Consider the following 25,474-nt stretch of genomic DNA (forward strand, 5'->3'; position numbering starts at 1 on the left):
TATTTTGTGTCTGGTGCTTCCACACATATACAAACCTGAGAAGGGTTTCTGAATGTATCCTGTCTTCAGTCTCCGGGTGATCTGTTCAAAATTTGCAGGGTCGTCTAAGTCATCGGTCGAAACATTTGAATATTCCCAGCGACCACCCCCTTTCATCAGAGTTGCGATTGGGCCTCGGCAGTTTTAAGTTTGGGAACCTCTGACCTAGCCTATGCTGGAGGTGACCTAGGACATCTGGTAATAGGCAGCCAATTTCAAATGCTTTTATCCTTTTGAATAGGATACATCAACTCTAGTGGGCTTATATACCGACCCAAATTAAATTTTACCCATTATTTTACATTGTTAGGCCATGTTACATCATACATGCAGGTGTATGAATTGATTCTGCTATGGTTATTGTATTTAGCTGACATTTTGGCTGAACTCCAATTAAAGATTAAAGTCTTTAAAAATCACTGCAGGCTGTGTCATTTTATAGAAGTGAGGTGGAGAAATGATGCCATGCTATGAATGATGTAGTTAAATAAACTGCAAGTTTATTGAACACAAATATCCCTAAATTTTCCAAGAGATTCTTTTGAAACACAAATTAGCACAAATACTCATGGGGTAGAGCAGAGGTATAAGGCTGGGAATGTCTACTCCCTATAAATAAGCATATTTAAGGGACCGCAAATGCCCATAGGTCTAATGGTCCTTTAACAGGATGAAGCCACTTGTACAAATATAAATCAAGGGAAAATATGTAGTGTGTGTGTAATGGGTTTGCATTCAGTTTTTACACTTAAGTGTTCCTATGGCTGTGAAACCTGTACAGTTAGGGAAGAGATACTTCTCCATTCGATCAGCAGGGAGGGCCTCCAAGCGACATGTCAAATGGCTCAATTAACTCTGCTGGGGGGAATAAAAACTCATTCTTAATCTGGAGCGTGGATCAAAGCTTTTAAAGTGCTCATCTGTCTTTCAGTGCGTCACTTAGCAGACAAGCTAAACCTTTACGAGACCCTCATTGAGCTCAAAATACCAGGTGTGTTCTAGTCCATGGCTACTGCCCTCATACTGGCCATTTTATCTACAGTTTCAAGCAAACAATTGACAATTTGTACACAATGTTCAGATTTAAAAGTTCAAAGGGGGAATCTGTGTTGTGGAGTGAGGCAGTGATTGGCAAATTTGTTAATTGATTGGCAGACTTGTAATGGTGTTCGCACATGTTAGCCAGTTGGTTAGTGCATGACGGGAAAGTGTGTGTGAGTGTCTTTGCTTGGGGTTGGCAGAGGGACTTGTTTGACATGGCTGTTGTGGGGAGTGTGTGTCAGGGGTCGCACTCTCACACCCCCGCACTGTGGGTGGGGGTCACGGGTTGGTTCAGGCCGATGGTGCTGCACAGCCAGCCGGCAAAGTCCACCTCCTCAGCCTCGGACTGCTTGATGAAGGGGTGGACCTGAGGAAGAGATGCAGGACACAGAAGGGATTAGGTCCTCTGTGCAGTCAGCAGTGCCTAAGCTCACACGCGCACACACACCTGGCCGGCGATCAGCTCCATCAGTCATGTAGGCCTACATGTGTGGGTGTGTGTAGGTAGCTGATGAATACACAAACCCAACTATGGGAAAAGATTTGGTTGGAGCTGACCATGTAATTGGCCTCCAGGTTTACTGAAAATAGTTGTGTAACTTCCTGACTGTTAAATGTTTATCTCTGTACTTGTACTCTGCACAATGACAATAAGGTTGAATCTAATATTACTCCCTTAGAGGTGGACACATGCTGACACAGTAAAGGGAAGCTTACAATAGTCATTATGTATGCTCATATATGACTTCACTGCCCCCTTTTAGAATGGGCAGTGCTATCCTTTTAATTAAGCTGTTGCTGTATAAATAACCTGGAATTGCAAAATAACTGACTAGAGGCAGGCTAGCTCAGCTCACAACCCCAGTACATAGGCAGGCTAGCTCGGCTCACGACCCCAGTACATAGCTGACTAGAGGCAGGCTAGCTCAGCTCACAATCACAGTTCTCTATATGGAAATACAATGTGGAAATACAATAAGGCCCAACTGCTCTGTAAATTACTTGACACATTCTCACCCTTTATCTTCTTTCATTAAAAACAATCTCCCTTTCCTTCCTTAGCCACTGTGGCTCGTCTTCCAGCCTCTCTGGCAGTTAGACGGCCTGTATGGTCTGTCTGAGCCCAGTGTTCCTGAAGCATGGCTCTACAGCACCATGCTTTGAGTGTTTTCTCCACTGCTATTTGAATCAGAGTTCACTTTTAAAGTACCTTAGGTGAAAATGTCTGCAAAATGAGTATAAGTGTCAACAAAATGAGAGCAATATACAGTAGGCTAAAGTTGTGGGAAGGAAATTGTGTCAACTCGTGTTGTGTGAAGTTGAGAGCTGTAACTCATACTTACTATCAGCTGCTTCAGGTCCGCCCTTTCTGCTGGATTCTTGATTAAGCTGCATATAGAGAAATAATAAATCAGCTTTGATTGGTGTGTTGAGTGTAGACCACATTTATCTTTATGCAGTTACACTGTCATTCCACAAGGGGGCAGCATGCTTCACTGATGAGTTGATTTTACTGGAATTCATGTGCCTCATTTACGGACACGCATCCCACACACACTACTTGAGACCTGGCCAACCTCTCTGAGGCTGTGTAGGTGTGTGTCAGTACGTACCATTTATTAACAAAATCTTGGAAGTCAGCACTGAAGATCCCTGGCAGCTTTGGAGGAGGCTGAAAATAAAGTCATGATTCACATCACATTCACACATGCACTAGATTCCAGGAAGAAGTATCTTTATGGCAGTCAAGACCGCCCCACTCACTTCATTCACGATATAGTCAAGCAGCTCAAAGATCGCCATTGGAGGCCGGCTGTCAGGGCCATAGGCTAAAAATGAAAACAATGATGGTTAAATACCACATTTTATTTAAAGACTAGCTTTTCAATGCTATGATGCAATTATACTGTTAAATATGAGTAATGTAAGAAGTTTAAGAGTTAATAGGCAGAAAAAAATAACATGATCTATCTATCTGTCTATCTACCAACCTACCTTTCTGACTGACTGTCTATCTGTCTGTCTGCCTATGTATGTATGTATATGTATGTACCTATGTATGTGTGTGTGTGTGTGTGTGTATGTATGTATGTGTGTATGTATCTATCTATCTATTTAACTCTTCATGTGCCCTGAGCCACTCACAGCTGCCAGGCCTGCCGGGGGGCCTGGGTTTGGGGGAGGCCTCTGTGGACGAGGGGTCTCCCTCCACGGGCTGTCCGAAGATCTGCTCCAGCTCCTTGGCGTCCGGGGGCGGGATGGGGAAGCGGCCGATGGCCATCTCCACCAACGACAAGCCCATGCTCCAGATGTCCGACTGCACCGAGTAGTGGGTGCCCTGCAGCCTCTCCGGCTGGGGAAGCGGGAGGGGGGTGGGGAAATGGGAGGGGAGGACAGGAAGACAGGGATGACGTAACGGGAGCCCCAGCTTAACGGGTGGGCTCATGTAAGATATCTCTCTCTCTCACACACACACACACACACACACGTACGCATACAGGCCAGCAACAGAACAATGCCTGCTATTTATTTCAACACCTGCCAAGTCTTGGCAAACTCTCATCTCTGAAAGGCTTTGAGTGAATCGTGCAGATTTAACTCTATGTTCCCAGTGACCGTGTGTTTATGTTAGGGATAAACATTCTTAGAAACATAACATTGCCTGTAACAGCACACAAAGAAATACCACAGTGCATGTTTGAATCGGTAACATTCAGTGTTGAATGGGCACCATTTATGGGCAGCTCATACACAGGTGGCTAAAAGCCCACCAAGTTTGATCCCAGCCACAGTGCATCACAATAGTTATACTGTTTATACTATTCTAAATGTACAGTTGCCTGTCAAAGCACATTAAACATTCCGTGCTCAGTGATTTCTGTCATTCACAATGTGTCGTTGTGTTGTTAGTTTGTTTATTAGCGTTGGGTGGGCATGTGTTTTGTTCGTCTGGCCAGAGGACGCACAGACACACACAGGGACAACACGGCACAGAGGACGCAGGACACACACACACGGTACAGAGGACATAGGGACACACACACACGACACACACGGCACAGAGGACGCAGGGACACACAAACACAACACAGAGGACGCAGGACACACACACACACGGTACAGAGGACGTAGGGACACACACACAGGACACACGGCAGAGGACGCAGGACACACAAACACGGCACAGAGGACGCAGGACACACAAACACGGCACAGAGGACGCAGGACACACACACGGCACAAAGGACGCAGGACACACACACGGCACTAAGGACGCAGGACACACACGGCACAGAGGACGCAGGACACACGGCACAAAGGACGCAGGACACACACGGCAAAGAGGACACAGGACACACACGGCACGGGCAGCAGCAGGAGGGACTTACAGACATGTATGAGCGTGTCCCTACAAACGAGTTGGCCATGGAGTCAATGAGCTGGCCGCTCACGCCGAAATCACACAGCTTGATCTCCCCGCGTGAGTTCACCAGGATGTTGGAGGGCTTCACGTCTACGAAGGAGGAGGAGGAGGAGGCTAATTACTTTGACAGCAGGGAACAGAGAGCATGTCCACCTCCATTTACTAGCCTGAACAGGGAGAGCATGTCCACCTCCATTTACTAGCCTGAACAGATTAAGGAGATGGCCCTCACTACACGGCATGCACTCTCAGCATATACAATACACACTTTGAAATAACAACACTGCCAACTTAGTGTGAAATACTATAAGTAATGTCTATATACTATATAATAATAATAGGGCTGTTAATCGATTAAAAAAATTTATCTAATTAATTACATACTCTGTGATTAATTAATCTAAATTAATCGCATATATGATTTTGGCTGTGAAAGTATTTTAAATATTTAAATTCAAATGAATCATTGAATAATCAGCATTAGTGACATTAAAGTTCAAAAACTCTTTTATTATTATTTTAATAATGGCCATAATCTATGATATGACCTAATATGCTGAGGAAATAAATTCAAAAGTGCTTCGGGAAGAAGTTTTTTTTATCACGTACATTGCAGAGGACTTTATTTTAATCAACACTTTATATTTATCAACACCATCAGGCCATTTTTGAAAAGTAAATGTTCCAATCAATGATCTAGGCAGCACATTTTCTTCTCTCTCCTTCATTTTACAGTCTAATGGTTACTGACTACAACGGCTCAGGGTCAAAGGTCATACAGAATCGATTAATCTGCGTTATTTTTTTTTTATTTAGTTATTTTTTCTCAAATTAATTAATCGAAATGAATCAGTTATTTTGACAGCCCTAAATAATAATATAAAAGGTGAACAATATAAAGCATTTCTAATGTGCAAGGAAAGGGACTTGCCAACATGCTTTACTGAAAATACAGCATGTATATGTCTTTATATCCATAAATATATACGTATTTAAAGAAAAAGATATTTCTAGATAAGTGCATATTTGTGTGAGTAGTAAAACATGAGGTCTGTCCCATGCTGCTGGTTGGGAGAACGGAGCCACTGACCTCTGTGCATGATCTTGTGTTTTTCCCTCAGGTATGACAGGCCTTTTATCACCTGGTGAGACAGCAGGGGAGAGGTCTGTTACATTTCAAACACACACACACACACACACACAAAAGCACATAAACACTCTTATACACATGAACATGCATACACACACACACATGCTCACACTCTAAAATGCACATGCTACCACACTGCAAAAAACGGCTGAAATGAAAAACATTGGCACTCACTGCGATGCAAACGGCTAAAATGAAAAACATTGGCACTCACTGCGATGCTGACTTTGCCCAGGATCTCTTCAGGGATTTTGCCGGCCTTCTTCAGGGACTGGTCCAGAGATCCACCGTCCTGCAAACACAATCAGTATTTACATCTGGTCATGGAAACACACACACACACACACACACACACACACACACAATTACAATGACTAAGGATCAAATGTAATATGTGCATGTATTTTTTGCATTCTCTCTTGATGCTCTTGATGCTCCAACCCGCCAGTGTGTGTAGAGTGATGTGTGTGAGATCAGTGTGTGTAGAGTGCTGTGTGTGAGATCAGTGTGTGTAGAGTGATGTGTGTGAGATCAGTGTGTGTAGAGTGATGTGTGTGAGATCAGTGTGTGTAGAGTGCTGTGTGTGAGATCAGTGTGTGTGTGAGATCAGTGTGTGTAGAGTGATGTGTGTGAGATCAGTGTGTGTAGAGTGATGTGTATGAGATCAGTGTGTGTAGAGTGATGTGTGTGAGATCAGTGTGTGTAGAGTGCTGTGTGTGAGATCAGTGTGTGTAGAGTGCTGTGTGTGAGATCAGTGTGTGTAGAGTGCTGTGTGTGAGATCAGTGTGTGAGTGTGAGATGTTGTAGACATTCTAAGTGAGATCAGACATCAGAGATGTGCTGGGAAACTCAAGATACAGCACACCTACACGTCCGTCCCATAGCTGTAGGAGATGGATGCACACCTACACGTCCGTCCCATAGCTGTAGGAGATGGATGCACACATACCAAGGGTGGGAGGCAAGTTGGCCTACCTGTCTGTCAGCCTACCAACATGTTTGTCCACATGTTTCTCTGCCTACCTGCCTGCTGTCTGTTTGCCTGTCTGTCTGTCTGTTCCCTTCCTGTCTCTTCAAATATCCACTCCACAACCATGTTCCAAGCAGATCTAATCTCTACTCCCTCTCTCACCATCCATCCATCCATCCATCCATCACCCACCATGTGTTCCATGCAGATGCTGATCTCCCCGTCGCTGTAGAAGGCTCCGTAGAAGCCCACGATGTAGGGCGAGTTGCACTCATGCAAGACCTGCAGCTCTCTGATGATCTGGTTACGGATGGCCGGCTTGATCTCCAGGTGGATCAGCTGGGAATGCGTACACACAGACACACACACACACACACACACACACACACACAAAAAAAAAACACACACACACACACACAGGGGCATGAGTGAGCGAGGCTAGGTCATTGGAGCATTGGAGACCTTCCGTATGTGTGAGCCACTGAATTACATGTAGTCAGTCAGGCAGAAATCCATTCACTCCATCCATGCCTTCATATCACTGGGCTTTTTAAATTAACTAGACCAAAATAGACTGCAGATATCTGAGCTCTCATTTCACAGGGTATACTATGTATTAATGTTGCAATGTGACATACAGTACATGTAGGCTCTTGTCTATCTTATATAGATTTTATATAGATCTGCTATATTTTACTCATAGTACATCACTAAGATTTCATTTCAACAGAATATTGACTTAAAGTGATACGCCACCATTTGGGGAAATATGCTCATTTTCCACCTCCCCTCGAGTTAAACAATTGAGTTTTATCTTTCTCCAGTTCATACAGCCGTTCTCTGAGTCTGACTCCAGCCTAGCATAGATCATTGAATCGGATTAGACCATTAGCATCTCGCACGCTATCGCCAGACTCGGAGAACGACTGGATGAACTGGAGAAGGTAAAACTCAATTGTTTAAAGGAGTATTCCGGTGAGATATTGACCTAATTGTGTTGAAGCATGATACCGAGTGTGAATGTATGTCTCATAGCTCATCTCCCTGCACTCAGAAATCTGGCGCTAGTTAGCCGATGCTACCAGTTTTTCGATGGGGGTGCCTCGAGCATCGGCCTAGCCATGCAAATAAATCACTGTTTTACAGCATTTACGAGGCTCAAGTAGCTCCATAGTTCATTTGTAGACTTCCGAGGGCCTTGACATTTAAAACGAGACATTGGGAACTTTGAAAAAAGACAATTTATACAGACAGTACCTTTAGGAAGTTTACCGTTCGCCGCCATCTTCAATTTAGTCACGATAAGTCGAGCGACAAGTACGAATGAACAGGTATGATAAGGGATCAGATTCCAAAAATAATTCAGTGGAAATGCATGGATTCCAGTTGCTGCTACTGGAAGCAACTGGAATCCATGCATTTCCACTGAATTATTTTTGGAATCTGATCCCTTATCATACCTGAAGTCTACCAATGAAGTATGGAGCTACTTTGAGCCTCGTAAGCGGTGTAAAACAGTGATTCATTTGCATGGCTATGCCGATGCTCAAGGCACCCCCATCGAAAAACATCGGTTAACTAGTGCCAGATTTCTGAGTGCAGGGGACAAGCCGAGATGAGCTATGAGACATACGTTCACACTCGGTATCATGTTTCAACACACTTTAGGTCAATATCACACCGGAATTCTCCTTTAAGTCGAGGGGAGGTGGAAAATGAGCGTATTTCCCAAAATGCTGGCTTATCCCTTTAAAGAACACCTTGAAGGAAGAGAAACCCCAACAGCTCTAAATAAAATATATGCATTATGGATGTGATCATATATTTAATATGTGCATTATGAATGTGATCATATTGTAACGATTTGATAGCGACACACACAGTTGTCCAATCAAAAGGTTTATTAGCTGAGAACGAGAGCACACAGACCAAGACCCAGAACACAATACACACGGGGCAGGTCAAGCCGACACACACACTACACATACAGGGGAGGACGCAGCCCCCCACACAAAAAGGATCACACATGAGGGAGAAAGGGAAACATGTTACAATAAAGACGCTAACATTACACTCAAAACTAAGGAGAATAACGACATAAACCCCCCAAATGTTCGCTCTCGTATCCCAGGATGCCCTGCGCGGGAGAACGCTAACACTGTCTTTATGCGCCGACGCTACATAGCTCCCCCAACAAGCCATTGCCGTCCTCGGCAACGACCACGAGGTAGCCACATGCTAGCGTCGGCGCGCGTCGCCCGCCACTCAGTCCAGTGCGACAGTACCGCCAAATCACGTGGGGTGCACACGCCGCAGGAGCTCACTCAACGGGGCGCCACGCTGCTAGCAATCCAGTTCGGGCGTGCTAGCAGCCACGTGGCCGACCCCGCTCGTCACCAGCTCCCTCTCAGCAGCCGCCCTCAGGCTGCACTTTCCGCGGCGTGTCACCACGGCACTCCTCCTCTCCTGGCGGGGCCCTAGGTGGCCTTTTCAACCGTCGACACTGTACCAAGCACCGGGGTTCGAGGGGGGCCAGATGAAGCTGCACCAACGCCACTCCGCTCCGTCGAGTCGCCGACCAGGACAGACAGGCACCGACTCCGCAGCAACCGGACCGCGCTGAGCTCTCCCGCTGCAGCTACCGTCTTCGGCGTCCCTCCTCGTGTTGCCATCTCGCAGAGCCGTCCTGCTCTGCTCCCGGCCCATTCCACTCCCTCGCGGCCTCAGCGAAGGCACGACCCCCGAAATGGCCATGCTAACGAACTCCACACAACAAACTTTTTTAAAGGCGCCGGCCAACAGGCCAACTAGAACGGGCGCCCACACAGCACGGTGCCTCTCACACGCACCCAAAAGTTTTAAAGTTCAGAGTTCAGAGGCCCTTTCCGTCGAAGCTGCCCCACCGTCGTGAGTTCGCTGCCCTCAGCGGCTCTGCCAACCGTCCATCGTCTAGGAACCTCTTCCTCGCCGCACTCCCTCGGCTCTGCTCACGCGTCGCGGCTCGCCGTGGAGTCAGCGCCCATGCCAGCGTCGTCTTCTCCGCGAACGCTTCTTCAGGCCCCTCTTCCGGCAAGATCTTCTCCCATGGCCGCAGGCAGCTCCAGACGATAGCTCCTCTTCTCCGTCGGCAGTAGCAATAGAAGGCCCCGAGCTTTTTAGTAGCCCTTACAAGGGCTCTCTCTGGATCCTCTTGCGTGGGCCTCCACCCAGTGGTGAGGTCTCCCGCTCCCAGCTTCTCTCGCTGAGCGGAGGCCATGTTCAAAAGTCGCTTCTGACACCAATGTAACGATTTGAAGGTGACACACACAGTTGTCCAATCAAAAGGTTTATTAGCTGAGAACGAGAGCACACAGACCAAGACCCAGAACACAATACACACGGGGCAGGTCAAGCCGACACACACACTACACATACAAGGGAGGACGCAGCCCCCCACACAAAAAGGATCACACACGAGGGAGAACTAAAAGGGAAACATGTTACAATAAAGACGCTAACATTACACTCAAAACTAAGGAGAATAACGACATAAACCCCCAAATGTTCGCTCTCGTATCCCAGGATGCCCTGCGCGGGAGAACGCTAACACTGTCTTTATGCGCCGACGCTACAATATATTTATTAAGTGCATTATGGATGTGATCATATATTTGATATGTGCATTATGGATGTGTCAGTGTTATGGAGTTATGGAGTCAACACTCCTCCAATTTTAGGCAGCAGCCAGTTAAAAAAAAATGTAAACAACATAAGGAATGCATTAACAGTAATATTTTAAAAAAGATCGAAAATCTAGTCGAACCGTGACATTAAAATTGAAAATTAAATCGAATCGAGGATTTGGTGACACCCCTATCCGTAACCCATGGCATCCTCTAAAAAAGGGCACACAGACCATAACAACAAAATCAATTCCTGTCAAAGGTGCTGGAGAGCCTGTTAGCTGAGTCCAGCTCTGACCTGTGTTTCATCTGAAGACATGAGGATGGTGCAGATGAATAGCCTACAAGTACACCTCCACAGTGTGCGCCTGCTACCTACTAGTCTTCAGTGCTTTGGATAACTCCTCTCACCGGTATGCACAGCAACCTCCTCCCGCTCTACCCTCCACACAATCTTTAAACAAGAGTACGCATTTACACAGCTGGCTTGAAATCAAAACACATTCCTAAACACGCTCCCTTAACACAAGCCCTGACTTGCGCTACTGCCAGGGTATTATCAAATACTTCAGCAGGTTTGAAAACATTTTACGAATGTTAAATACATCACATTCTGTTTTACTGATGCAGAGTTCAAGCGATTATTTTTTGCATATCCTAAATGCTTTTGCATGTGCTCTGAATGAGAAAATCAAGATGTGTGGCAGCTTTTCTTCCCAAGCTTGCTCCTGTACAGATCGTCCTAACATTTTACTATACTATACTATACTATACTATACTATATAATATACTATAATTGAAGCTCAAAATATCCCTTACTTTTATTTGATTGTGTTTTACACTATTTGACACTCTTACAATGTGTATTGTTAATTGTTATGACTATTATAATGTAAGTCACTTTGGATGAAAGCCCCTATAACAAAACCATAGCATAACCAAAACCATAACATAACCATAACCACAACCATAACATAACCAAAACCATAACATAACCATAACCACAACTATACGCAGCGAGGCACGGGCCAGTTCTGAGCTAAATCCGGTTGGTTAACCCAGGCTTTCTGTTAGTCTGTGGTGTTTCTGACCGTACCTTGCGTGCCATGATGAGCCCCGAGGGTTTGTGTGAGACCTTGAAGACCACTCCTCCGTTGCCTGCGCCCAGCTCGCAGATCTTTTCAAAGTCGTCGTCCTTGAGCTCGCCCACCTTCTGCTTCTGCGTGAGGAAAGCTTCCAGACGCTTCCGCTGCTGCTCGTCCAGCTCCAACTCCTCCAGCTTCTTCTGCAGGGCCTCCAGGTTGGTCCTGGGTGGATGGACACACACACACACACACACACACACACACACACACACACACACAAACACACATAAACAGAAATAAGACAAAAGTGTGTCAGATACCAAAGGCACATTAGGTGTGTGTGTGTGTGTGTGTGTGTGTGTGTGTGTGTGTGTGTGTGTGTGTGTGTGTGTGTGTGTGTGTGTGTGTGTACAAAACATGGCAGCAAACATAAAGTGTAAGGTTGTGCCTTTGTGTCTCCTCCTCTATGTGTAAGGATATCAGGTATACTCATAGCCTATTAGCAACATTTAATAGCTTAATTTACAAAGCAGTAATATCCAACTAATTATATTAATTAATTCATTAATTAGCCGTCTGTTACAAAATGTACTTAGTCTAAATAATTGGTAATAATGTGTATTAAGATGCAAATCATGTCCCATTAAAACAAATGTAAAACAAATGCCACGATGTAGGTGTTACTTATAAACAAAAAGAAATCCTGTCATTTTTTATTAAAAAGCAAAACAGTGCGGTGTGCAGTGCACGCTTCACATGAGATGCTGCCGTCACCCTTTTCAGCTGAACATTACCATGGCAACACAGCCAAGACAGCTGTCAGTCAAGGCCAGCTGAGAGATGTCAGTGTTTGCCTGAGGGAGAGAGAGAGAGAGAGAGAGAGAGAGGGAGAGAGAGAGAGAGAGAGAGAGAGAGAGAGAGAGAGAGATCTTCCATCTCTATGCCTTCCACAAGACACCATGGGCAGGGCAGCCAACCACTGCATGCCTGGATGAGGGAGATGTCCGCTGGGTATTACACTACAGAGCAGGCTGTTGCAGCCTACAGTGTGTGCTCTTACGGTATGCAGCCTTAAACACATGGGGAGCTCAATACAGCTGCTCTGATAATGATATGATATACTCCTGTGTGTGTGTGTGTGTGTATGTGTGTGGGTGTGTGCGCGTGCACGCTTGTGTGTGTATTTGTGTACTTTCATTCAGTATGTATTTCTGTGAGAAAGGATGTTTTTGAGTATACAGTACTTACAGCACTACTGTGTGTGTGTGTGTGTGTGTGTGTGTGTGTGTGTGTGTGTGTGTGTGTGTGTGTGTGTGTGCGCGCGTGTGTGTGTGCGCGCGCGTGTATGTATGTATGTGTGTGTGTATGACCGTGTGTGTGTGTGTGTGTGTGTGTGTGTGTGTGTGTGTGTTCATTCCTTCAGACCCCAGTATGAGGAAACTGGGAGTTCCGCTAAGAATGTGTGCCTCTGTCGGGCCATGTTGTCATGGCGATGCATTTCCTTTGCACTTCATTGGTAGAGTGAACTCCTCTGACCTTCTATTCTTCATCCTCTCTTCCTCTCCTCCCCCTGCATTCTCTCTCTCTCTCTCACTCTCTCTGCCACACACATACCCCATACTCTCACACCCTCTCTGTATACTTCAAACACACACACACACACACACACACACACACACACACTCCCTGCCTCTCTCATTTTCTTCCTCTCTACAAATGCATATACTGTATGAATATGTCAGACCATATGTTCTTGTGTAGAAATGTGTGTGTGTGTGTTTGTGTGTGTGTGTGTGTGTGTGTGTGTGTGTGTGTGTGTGTGTGTGTTTGTGTATTTTACACACTCTGTAGACTGTACACTCTCTCTCACACATGTGTGTGTGTGTGTGTGTGTGTGTGTGGGTGTGTGTTAACTAACCACAGATGAGTAAAACACAGAGAAAGCGTTTCCCTGGGGATCAATGGTAGTATCTATCTAAACCATCTGCATGTCTCACCTCACACACACTCATTTAACCCTTTCCTCTCCCATACCCCTCCGCTACTCAATGCTAACAGGAGAACTGCTAACCAAGCCGGTCCCACACCAAGCTCCTCATGTAGGGCTGATGGGCTCTTTCCTTTCTCACATGATAAAATCAATAGATGATCAAACATCTAAATAGGTGCAAGATCAATACACCAGGGGTGGAGCAGTAGCCCCTGGTGGTGCCAGTGAGGTGAGGCGTATGGACTGGACTGGACAGGATGTAAATCCATCCTGAAGAGCCAGTGAGCTGTGCTCTGCTTTCCAAGGTGAGATCCAAAGCGCTTTGATGTTGCTGGTGCGGCACAGCAGACAACTGTGCAGGAGACTGGGGACGGATCGGAGCAGATCAGGCACACACACACACACACACACACACTACAGAGGACACTGCTCCCCTTGAACCCCCCTCAAGGACCACTCACTCACCCATTCACATGCAAAACCTGTTTGTCCCCGTTTTTATTTTTCAAACATAAATTTTCTTTTCATTTCCCAGAGGCTCCTTGGCCAATATCATCAGGCTCTCTCCACGCATTTCCATAATAATATGATCACCAATGGACACTCTAGAGGTGGAGCTCGAGGGCCTTGAGGCTCTGAGCCCGATCACGACTCTGGGAGCTGGGCATGGACAAGAGGCTGTGTTGAGGCGTGATGGGCCACGATCAGCTACTGAGTGTGTGTCTCATCCGTGTGTGTAGTGAAGAGAGTGTTAAGTGTGTGCTATATGTGATAAGAGGACTGCACAACCATGGTTACGAGGTGGCTATGAAAATAAAGAGAGAGAGAGAGAGAGAGAGAGAGAGAGAGAGAGAGAGAGAGTGCAAGAAAGAGAAAAAGGAAAGAGAAATAAAGAAACTTTGTGTGAGCAAGATAGAGTGAAGAAAACCGTGAGAGAGAGAAAGAGAGAGACAGACAGAGAGCAATAAGAGAGTGAGTGAGAAAAAAGGGAAAGCACGCAAGAGAGGGAGAGAGAGAGAGAGTGAATGACAGAGGGCATGAGAGAGAAAGAGGAAAAGAGTGTGAGTGCAGGGAGGGTAGCGTGGGTGGCGTGGGCGTGCTGCTGACAGGAGAGACAGAGGCGCTGCTGGAACAGGCTGAGCTACCGGAGAGAAGGAGCGAGGGAGGGAGGGAGAGATGGAGAGAGAGAGGGATGGAGAGAGAGAGAGAGAGAGAGAGAGGGAGAGAGAGAGAAGGAGAGAGGGAGAGGGAGAGAGAGAGGGAGGGAGATGGAGAGAGAGAGAGAGAGAAAGAGATAGAGAGGGGGGGGGGAGAACATTTCACACTTTACACTTCACACCTCTCGTCTCCCCTGCTCTCAATTTTATGCGTAGGAGAGGGAACAAGAACAGCCCCATCAGGAGAGCAAGAGTTAGATACACACACACACACACACACACACACACACACACACACACACAACACACAGATAGAGGAGGGGGTGGGTCATCTTTCACACTCCACAGGACCCAAGCCAGAAGCACAAGCACTATATAAGCACATTGATAAAACAGGTTACAATTTCAGGATTTAGGGAACACACACACACAATGCACAGAAGAGGAGATGTATGAGGACAGCGCAAAAACGACGAAGAGATGACCTTAACTTGTGTTTGCCTTTCTAATGTCTTACTTTCACTTTCACGTCATCAGTGATGAACGCTGTTTACCTGATGAAGTGAAAGCTTAGTAAATTCCATGCAATATGGCAAGGCACAGCGTTCACTTTCTGTGCACAGAAAAACCTCACATACAACCACACTTATAACCACATACACAAATAACTACACACACACACACACTCTCACACACACACTCATTCAAACACAACTTCTTTACTGCCTTCATTTCATTTGCTGATCTACTTTCTTTCTTAATCACCTTACACAAACAAACACACACACACACACACACACACACACACACACACACACACACACACACACACACACACACACACAGGTTCAGATAAATCTGAGGTTCAGGTTTACTCTTGGCTGCTGTTTAAAGGTAAGATTGCTGAAGCGGTTCCATGAAACAGATTGCTCAGTTCGCCGCCCGGCCCCCCAGCTGAGCAGGGGGCATGCACATGAAACAGCCCCCGCAAGGAGGGAGACCTGCTGGGCTCTCAGCCACGGGTCACTGGCCTGCTGGCCTGCCCTGGGTGGGTGGAGGTGCTTAATGATTCACAAGAGGACGCTTTAAACTACTCCCCAGGGGACTCCTGTGTGGAGCATGGCCATCAGTGGAGTGACCGCCGGGCAGACCGTCACACACACACACACACAAACAAACATATATATACTCAAAGAAATTATGACTTATGGCGGCCTTACATTGTACGATTTTGGTCTGTTTTCACAGTCGGCGACTAAATTTCCAAAGTCGGACAGAAATCATGGGAGTCGTACTGGAATCGCGGCGCGCTCCCGTTAAATAGATCGTTAAGTGAAAGGTGCCAATCTTAGCAGTTTTAAAGGACAAGTTCGCTATTTTACACTTAAAGCCCTGTTTTCAGATAGTTTATGATTAAATAGAAAGTTTAAGATTGAAATTTGGCGTACCGCCAAGTACCGCAAGTACAGTGCAGTACCGCAATACCGCGACTGCAAAAGACTACAGAAAGAATACAAACATCCCCATATCCGTTTCTGGCAGCGGAGTAATACCGCACCTCACAGCACATCCAGTACAAGTCAATGGAGTTGGACAAAAACTATGATAAAACCTGTTGGAAAGCATCTTTTGCAGCGATCTTTGTGTGAGCATATCAGTGAACACCCCTGACCACTCGGTGAGTTTCATGTCTTCATGTAAACGAAAGTTTAATGTGTTTTAGAAAGATTGTTCCAGTGCACCTATGCAGCCGTTGTGGAGGTGGGAGGGTGCTACCACAGAAAGCGAAAATTCTCAGGACAGCAGCATGTGTCCAAACTTCAATCTTAAACGTTCTATTTAATCATAAACTATCTGAAAACAGGGCTTTAAGTGTAAAATAGCGAGCTTGTCCTTTAAGTCAGTCGGAGTCAGTCTTTCCTAGTTTTGGCGTTACAACAATATCAAACATGTTTGATATTATCGCAAGTCTTTTAGTCGTGGCTCATGCAAATAGTGACGTGAACGATGTAAAAACCAATAGTGACTTCGCTCCAACACCAAACAGGAGGGGCAAAGTAGGCGACAGCTGTAGCAAGGGACCTGATGAAACCCATGAATATGATCATTTGTTATTTCGTTTCTTATACATCTTTAGTCGGCTCTTCCATGTGACAGAACAACTCTATATCGGTTAGGGATGTCACGCATGAAACAATGCTGCAGAAACACGAAAATATGACTTTGAGTTTAGTAGGCTATCATTTCAGTTCCCGTTGATATCTATTGCACGATGGGTAATAATTTAAAGGAATAGTTGCAGTCTTGTAAATAGTGACCCTGCAAGATCCCTAGTCATTGCAAAATCATAGTCTGTGACTTAAAACTCTATTACTTGTCTTTAGATGTGAGACTGTAGTCTTTCAAAAATCTTTTCCAAATCTTTGCAAATCTTTCCAAAGTCTGTCAGTGTAAGGAGGGCTTTAGACGGTTTTTGCCTTCTTCCAATGGCAGGAATTGAGATCCACTCATTGGATGGATCAGAGATGGGGGCCTATGCTAAGGACTGTTACCATATTCAGACTGTTTCTAATATGTTCAATGTCTAAGCTATTCTCTCACAAACAAATTAAACCTGTTATTTCATCTTATCCTGCTTACCAGGGCTTTGAACCAGAATTTTGTCCCAATTGGTTCCTTCCGAACAGAAACAGTATTTTAACGTTTCCGGTTTTCGGTTTAACCCTAAAATTGATGTTCCTGGACAGAAACTGTATTTCGCTATGCTACTTGTTTTGGAACATCAACAAACACCACTACCCACTCGGTGAGTTGCACTGTTTTGAAAACGAACGTTAAGGGTTGTTTTAAGGACATGTTTGTGCATGCATGTAGGCAGCCACTCTGAAGCAGTAAAGGCAATTCAAAATGACCAATCAAAATGACCAAAATGACCAATCGTCAACATTTCGGTGTCCACCACTCTAGTTCATCCAAAACACACCAGAAAAGGGACTCAAAGTGCTAAATACCGGAATTATCCTTTAAGTCTCTATCCTGTCATCAAACATTTAAAAAGTGCTATCATGTAAGTGGCATAACTGTAATTCTGACATGTCTACATTTATTCAGTATTACACATGAATTAAGACGAGGAAAATGTCTGCCATGTCGTTTATTGGCAAACAACTGAACACATATCCATTATACTTCTAACATAGCTCAAATGACAAATAGGGCAGGCTACAGTACATAGCTGTCATTGAAAACTTCAATTGACCATACCTGGTCAGGGCCCAATCAGTGCATTTGTTCTCTTGTCATCCAACATACAGTAACAGTACAAAACAGCAAAGCAATACAGAAGCTTCAGTGTAGTTCTTACATCCATCCAAAAGCCTATGCAACTCACATAGCTAAATCTATGCAAATAACTGAAAGATGGTAGGCTACATAGCTGCCATTGTGGACATCAACTGACCAAACCTGCAGGGCCCAATCAGTGCATTTTTGTCTCTACATTTGTCTTGTACATAGCTGCTATTGTGAATATAAACTTTTAAACAAACATCAATAACTTTGTCAGGGCCCAGAGGGAAATTACAAAAGATTCTGCCTGTACAGCTGGTGGTAAACTTCTCTATTACATTTCTCCCGATGAGTGAACGCCTGGAAGTGAACCTCACCAAGTCATATTGCATAGAAATCTTGTCAAAGAACGAAAAAAATAACGGTATTAACCGGTTACCATTATTTTTGATAATGTTCCGGAACATTTAAAAATGTAAAGTTTCCGGTTTCGTTTCTGCTCCTAGCAAAACATCAAACGTTTCTGGTTTTAGTTTTCGTTCCGTGAACCGGTTCAAAGCCTTGCTACCTACTGAGTATTTCTGGTAGAATACCCGTGCAGACACACACACACACACACACATAAATATATACATTACCCCAGGCAAATGCTTGTATGGGGTAATACCCTCACAGCTATTTACTGATCATTCATTATGCTGATTACTAGTTAAGTATTTTATGTGTGCTTTATGTCTTTAGTTATTTCATCACACCTTTGATTTCCTCCGTCGCTGAGGAGAAGAAATCAATATGATGCTCTTGGTCACATCCATAATTGAAACCCTTTTCGTCAGGTGTGTGTGTGTGTGCGTGTGTGTGTGTGTGTGTGTGTGTGTGTGTGTGTGTGTGTGTGTGTGTGTGTGTGTGTGTGTGTACACAGCAGTGATTTAAAGACAAAAGAAAATGGGACTGTGAACAGAAGAGCTTCTGTGTACATTTCAGCCTAGGCCACACTTCATGTATGACGATGGCGGCTGTTTATTCTCAAGGTTTCCCACGCTAATGGGAAGACTGCTGAAAAACAGTCTCCCCGTCCTGCTGCGTCCATGTCCTTTGCTATGCCCTAAGCTGAGCCTCAGGTGTGGACTGTGGAGGTGAAAAGAAAACATGGAGAAGCACGTTGCAGTGCAGCTACGGTCAGAAAGACAAAGACAGACCAGCAGAGATGCTTCAGAACAGGAGAGACAGACAGATGTGTCAGTGTAGGAGAGACAGTTTAGAAGGGACAGACAGAGTTGTTTCAGTACAGGAGAGACAGACAGTTTCATTAGTGGAGGAGAGACAGACAAAAAGGGCTGGATCAATTATTCGATTATTTATCAAATAAATAAATCGCCAACTATTTTAGTAAATGGTGAATCAGTTTGGGTCATTTTCTTATGGAAAATAGCTAAACATTCGCTGATTTGTATTTTGTAAATGAAATATCTTTGGCATGTGGACAAAAGATGGCATTTCAGGACATAATCTTTGGCTTTGGGGAACACTGATTAACATGTTCACCATTTCATGACATTTTATCATTTAAACAACTTAATTACGACAATTAATCATAAGAATAATCAAATGATCAGTCGACTATGAAAATAGTGAGAAGAGGAGACACAGACTAATGAGAATCAGGATAGAGAGAATAAGGAGTGATAGAGAATAAGGAGCGATAGAAAATAAAGAGTGATAGAAAATAAGGAGCGATAGAGAATAAGGAGTGATAGAGAATAAGAGAATAAGGAGTGATAGAGAATAAGAGAATAAGGAGTGATAGAGAGAATAAGGAGTGATAAACAATAAAGAATAAGGAGTGATAGAGAATAAGGAGTGATAAACAATAAAGAATAAGGAGTGATAGAGAATAAGGAGTGATAGAGAATAAGAGAATAAGGAGTGATAGAGAGAATAAGGAGTGACTGAGAGAGATGTTCCAGGAGAGGAGCGGCAAACAGAGATGGTTCACCAGAAAACACTACGGTCCTTCTTAATCTACCTCTCGTGTGTATGTGTGTGTGTGTGTGTGTGTGTGTGTGTGTGTGTGTGTGTGTGTGTGTGTATGTGTATGTGTGAGTGTGTGTGTGCGTGTGCGTGCGTGCGTGCAAGTAAGTCTGCTGTGTGAGCCATGAAGTACTGATCATCACTGCTGGTGATCTATGTCATCAGGTTGTGATGTATTGCTTTTACTGAGCCACACACACACACACACACACACACACACACACACACTACTACTCACTCAAATTAAAAAGCAAATCTGGGGGGCTTGATCTCTGTAAAAATAACCCTCTGCACAGAAAGGTTCACTAATCAGAAGAGCTCCCTACCACACAGACACTAACAGAGAAATGAGCAAAGCTCACACACGAGAAATGAGCAAAGCTCACACAAGAGACATAAGCAAAGCTCACACAAGAGAAATGAGCAAAGCTCACACAAGAGAACACAAGTGAAATGAGCAAAGCTCACACAAGAGAACACAAGTGAAATGAGCAAAGCTCACACAAGAGAAATGAGCAAAGCTCACACAAGAGACATGAGCAAAGCTCACACAAGAGACATGAGCAAAGCTCACACAAGAGACTGCTGCAGCCTGTATGTCCTCACACTAAATCAAGAGTTTGGGCTAAAGGATGTGGGTTAGATTTGGATACGGAACAGAAGATTATAGGGTAGGTGCTGCTGGGTAGGTGCTGCTGGGTATAGGGTAGGTGCTGCTGGGTGCTGGGTAGGTGCTGCTGAGTGCCAGTTCCAGGGGGAAAGTGTGTTTACTGTCAGATCCCCACGGTCCCAATGAGGTCCGGAAGCGTGACTCAACTCTGAGGGATTACTAACAGCCCAGAAAAAACCACTTACCGTAAAACCCCTTTACACACACACACACACCACTCCATATACACACTAACATCCCAGGTCCAGTTACTTATAGTGGGTGAAAGAATTCTAAACACCCCCCAGCTCTGACTTCCAGAGGCCTGATTCAAAGTTCCACAGCAGCATTCCAGAGCCCCACCCGCCTGCCCCGGCCTGCCCTGGCCTCCTGACAGGAATGCGCCGGCCCATGGGCTCTGCTGTCACACTGCAATACAGAGGTCCCCTTAGACCCCTCCCTAAAGGCGGCACCACCACCACAATACAATGCACCACACCACACCACACCACAACACACCAACACGCTCCATCCTCCTCCACCCTCTCCACCCTAGACAAGCCCCAGAGCACTGGAAGCAAACGCCACTGAAGAAATCCAAACTCTGGGCTTACACTGAAGGAAACAGTAGCTTTCTTGGAGAGGGTTCTCTCTCTCCCTCTCTCTCTTTCTGAGAGTGTATTTGTGTGTGTTGTGTATTTGAGTGTTTGTGAGTGACAAGGAGAGAGAGAGAGAGGTTATGTGTGAGTGAGAAAAAGCAAGAGTGTGTGTGCATAGAGCTACACTCAAAGAGAGTTAGCAGCCTTTTGCCCTCTCTCTCTCTCTCTCTCTTTCTCACTCACTCTCTCTCTCTCTCTCCTGTGCCACTCTCGCTGCTTCCCAGGAATATTTTTAGCCAGCATACTTCCCACCTCTCTCACCATACCACACCATATGCACCCTCTTACCTGCTAGCGCTCCAGGGCCTCTGTATCAGCAGCAGAGATCTTGTAGATTTGTATAAACCCTCCCAATTTACACTATTACATACCCAACCCTCTCCCTCTATAACCCCCCCCACACACACACACACACACACACAGACACCCACGCACACAATACACACACACTCAGCCACACAGAAAGTATATTAGAAACTAAGACACTTAGAAACTTAGAAACTTAGAAACTTATTATGGTCCATTACAGTCTTGGAAGAAATTATGGATATTAAAATGACAGTAACAAAGATTTCCTAATGACCAGATGCTATTAATTACATAAAAAGCCATTATTATGAGGATATTATGAGGCTATCCTTACCCCTTTGCTCCATTGTTATGAGGCTATGCTTACCCCTTTGCGCCATTGTTATGTGGCTATGCTTACCCCTTTGCTTCCCTTTGGGCAGCGGCAGTGGCTCTGACACTTGACCCCAATGCTCCTGATGAGCAGGTGACTGCCTCCATCATCGGTGTGTGTGTGTGTGTGTGTGTGTGTGTGTGTGTGTGTGTGTGTGTGTGTGTGTGTGTGTGTGTGTGTGTGTGAGAGGCACGACATGACATGTAAAGTGCTTTGGGTGCTCGAAGGAGCCGTTTAAATACAGTCCATTCACCAGAATGTTTTGGAGTAATAAAACTTTTCCGAAACCCAAACTGTCAGAGCTTTGTTTTCAAAGCCCAGTCTGTTGGAAACACTGCAGCTGTCCCTAGAATCCCCACTGCCACTCTCCAGCAAGGCAAACCTGTCAGCGTGTCACCCATCGTCCACCGCATCTATACCGATGAGCCTCCCGACAGGCTCGAGCGATGGCGGGATGAGGATGTGTGTGTGTGTGTGTGTGAGGCCTTCAGGGCTCTCGGCAGGCTCTGAGTAACGGGAAGCCATGACACGCACCACTGAGCCCAGCGTGGTCAAGGCCAGGGAGAGAGAGAGAGAGAGAGAGACGTCTGAGTCATGATTGGTCCACAGATCTGAGAGACGGCGCTAGCACCCACAGAGGTGCCAAACAATAGACACAGAGATGGACGGAACATTTAGGACAGTTCCAGAGCCATAAGAACAAAAGGGTTCCACAGGGCATTCTTATCATTGCCATGCATCACATGACCCAGTCCAATCACAGAGACTTGTTTATAGTAAGCAATAATAATCATTACAGAGCTACCATGAGGGTTTAATTGAGCTGGGAGGGCGGGGGGCGCGCAATGATACCTCTCTCTCTCTGACCCCAGTCAAAGGAAGCCAACTATGTTGTCACTACAGTTCATCATCTCTGCGGATCTTTCCGTGTTTGTCCACCCTGTGGTGCAAACTGACCGCACACCTCCTTGACAGCCTCTGTCCCCATCCTGACTCTGCTGGGCCCTGGTCCTCAACCCTCAGACACAGAGAGCAGGATGCTAATCTCACCCACACAGACCATTCCTGGACCCATGGGCCCGTCATAAAACCACATCTCTGGTGACCTCAGTGAAGGGAAAGATAGCCTAGTGACAGCTCCACACATTGTTATATCTTCTTTGCCTGGGTGTAATAACAACCAGTCTGTTTGGACTGCACACAGTGATTTCATCATCACCCTGTAACATTTAAACAGGCTCTCTCTTACGAGCAACATTGCCAGTTCAGCTGGGGAGACCACAATACTATGAGCTACGTCCATACCAACAGTGATTTAGCAAAACTGCAAATTACACATAATAAATATTCATGGACTTTTGGAAATGGGACAAAAGTAGAATAGGCAACTTGCACGCACGCATGCACGCACAAGCACAAGCACACACACACACACACACACACTTAGATTCACAAAGAGTAGCCTAGGCATGCTACAATTATTAGTTGTATGACATTCACAAATATTTGTAAAATATCCTCACGTTTAAAATGATTCCTGCAATTTTCTCTTGGCTACTCAAATGACAGTGTTCAACCAATAGCCTAGGCAAATTTAAAATAAGGTTAAACGAAAGGTTCATTCAACCGCCCCTTGTAACCTAATCAAGGGCAACCTAGGCTAAATAGACAACAAATGGCAGTTCATCCAGAGCGCAATTTAGGACTTTGGTGTAGACTAGTGATTGCATGGCCAGAATAACTCACTCCGAAGACCCGGTTCCGTTTATCGCGTTCCCATCAGGAATCGGGTTGAGCGTGATCGGCTCTGGCTTCCTCCTCTTCTGCATTTTTTCTGAGAGACAGAAATGCAATTTAACAACAAAGAAAAAACGACAGGAGTGATTTAATATCAGCTCACTGGTGAATCAACTTGCTGTCAAAGGAGAACAGTCAGAGTGCTATGTTGATTCCACCCAAACGATGAGCTATATATAAAAAAAATAAAAGCTAGCCAGCCTACTTCCTAGACTGTGTGGAAAGATAAATAATGCAAAAATGTCACAAACCTGTCACAGAGCAGCAACAGCTGGACAATAAATCAATTCACCAAGGTGGTGTAAACTACTGTGGTATCATGGATGGGTGGATGTCGGTGGTGGACAGTCCGGAGATGGTCTGTTTACGTCACGAAATATTTACATCTGTCTTCCGGACCGCATGGCTCATCGTGGTAAATGTCTCCATCTTGTGGCCAACTTCTGACGTGTCCTGACATGTGTTGCACAGTGTCTGGCTGACAGAATTCTAATATAGGCTATTCTATAGCAGCCCAAAATAATGAACTTGCTTTCCGAATCAAAGAATCAACAGTTGATCATGGCATGCACAGATCAACAGTGTTTTTGAATAGATATTATACCAGCATGCTTAGGTGACATGATGCACACACAAAGTATTTTTCCCTTATATAAAGGCTGACCTAAGATATATGCAAGCATGATCACATCATACTTGCCCAGATATGGGTAGCGTAAACTGTCTTGAAAACGATAGCCTAAGAGCTCTTTTCCCAAAAGCTATCAATCAATTTTTGCGTTTTGGCATGCCACCCCAATATTTGCAATGGCTTCCCCTGGCTACCCCTGTCAAAATTTTCTGCTGGCGCCACTGGACTGTGGTCAAGGAACATCTAAAGCAGGCAGGATTCAGCCAGAAGTTTTCACCCTGTCATTGCCCCTAAACTCTGGAATGAGCTGCATCTGGATGGAAACCCTTGCCCCTACACGGCCCGTTCTTTTTCTCTTGTTTTTTACCGGTCTTTTTGTGTTATTGTATTTTAGCGATTTTATTTTAATTGTAAGAAGCTACTTTGCTCAACTGCTGTTTTTCCCGGACTTAATGTGTCTTGACTGTGCATCTCAGAGAAAATCTGTACACTGGCTGGCTGGCCCTCATTCATGTATTCCTCATTTATTCATTTTGTAAATGTGTTAATCCGTTTATTTAAGTATGCCCGTCTTTTTTGGCACACTCTTTTGAACCGAAATTATGGTCCTGTGTTATGATGTAGGTTTATGTATTATGTAATAGGCCTATAGCTCAACACATTACCTTTTACTTGCATCTGATATCTGGTAATTGAAACAATACCTATAACTCAATAGTGTAATGCTGGGGGAACAATGACGAGAAGATATTTTTTGTATGTAATAATATTTTTATATATCTCCCTATTTTAATGCAGATGTTCGTTCGTTCAGAAAAGTGTATTTTGTTATAATGATACAAAACAAAAGGCAAAAACACAACTGGAACAGAGAATGTCTAATAAGTGACTGGAACGTAATTATACATGTATACTGGCAAACCCTTTCTCTGAACATCCAGAAGAGCACTCCTCCTGATCCCTGATCTACAATGCCGAGCGTGTGTTCTCTCCAGCACGCTAGGTGGCGGTATGTGCGTAAATCATTATATCCGTAATGAAAAAGAAGAAGTTTGTGCATAAACACCCGTGTGTGTTTATGTGCCTGATACATATCTTTTTGAGGTACGTTTAATGAAATATATGTCTGTGAAGCTTTCCTTTTTGTGAATAATACGTAAGTGATATAAAGATTGAATCTGTCTGGTCAGAATGTTATATATTGACCTTATTTAATACC

General features: G+C 44.8%; 2 protein-coding genes across 4 annotated transcripts in view; one reads left to right on the forward strand and one right to left on the reverse strand.

The window, feature by feature from the left end:
- Positions 1-519: 519 nt before the first annotated feature.
- map2k1 (mitogen-activated protein kinase kinase 1) lies at positions 520-23,980 on the reverse strand. 3 transcript variants are annotated; one of them, XM_042110308.1, is made up of 12 exons: positions 23,876-23,980; positions 23,574-23,661; positions 11,383-11,593; positions 6,817-6,963; positions 5,869-5,946; positions 5,595-5,646; positions 4,470-4,594; positions 3,226-3,433; positions 2,845-2,909; positions 2,694-2,752; positions 2,424-2,469; positions 520-1,447 (listed from the first exon to the last, which is right to left on the reverse strand). In XM_042110308.1, the coding sequence occupies exons 2-12, from the start codon at positions 23,654-23,656 to the stop codon at positions 1,334-1,336; spliced, it is 1,188 nt and encodes a 395-aa protein (XP_041966242.1). In that variant the 5' UTR covers positions 23,657-23,661; positions 23,876-23,980; the 3' UTR covers positions 520-1,333. The 3 variants fall into 3 exon arrangements, with proteins under 3 accessions (XP_041966242.1, XP_041966241.1, XP_041966243.1); XM_042110307.1 differs by having other exon boundaries at positions 23,574-23,677; positions 23,876-23,966; XM_042110309.1 differs by lacking the exons at positions 23,574-23,661; positions 23,876-23,980 and adding an exon at positions 12,166-12,671.
- megf11 (multiple EGF-like-domains 11) overlaps positions 12,420-25,474 on the forward strand; it is a 188,667-nt gene continuing 175,612 nt past the window's right edge. The window contains exon 1 of the mRNA XM_042110215.1: positions 12,420-12,432. The gene's annotated coding sequence lies outside the window, so the exon portion shown is untranslated. The remainder of the gene's footprint in view (positions 12,433-25,474) is intronic.

This window comes from Alosa sapidissima, chromosome 11 (genome assembly GCF_018492685.1).
Source record: "Alosa sapidissima isolate fAloSap1 chromosome 11, fAloSap1.pri, whole genome shotgun sequence".
Taxonomy (NCBI): Eukaryota; Metazoa; Chordata; class Actinopteri; order Clupeiformes; family Clupeidae; genus Alosa; species Alosa sapidissima.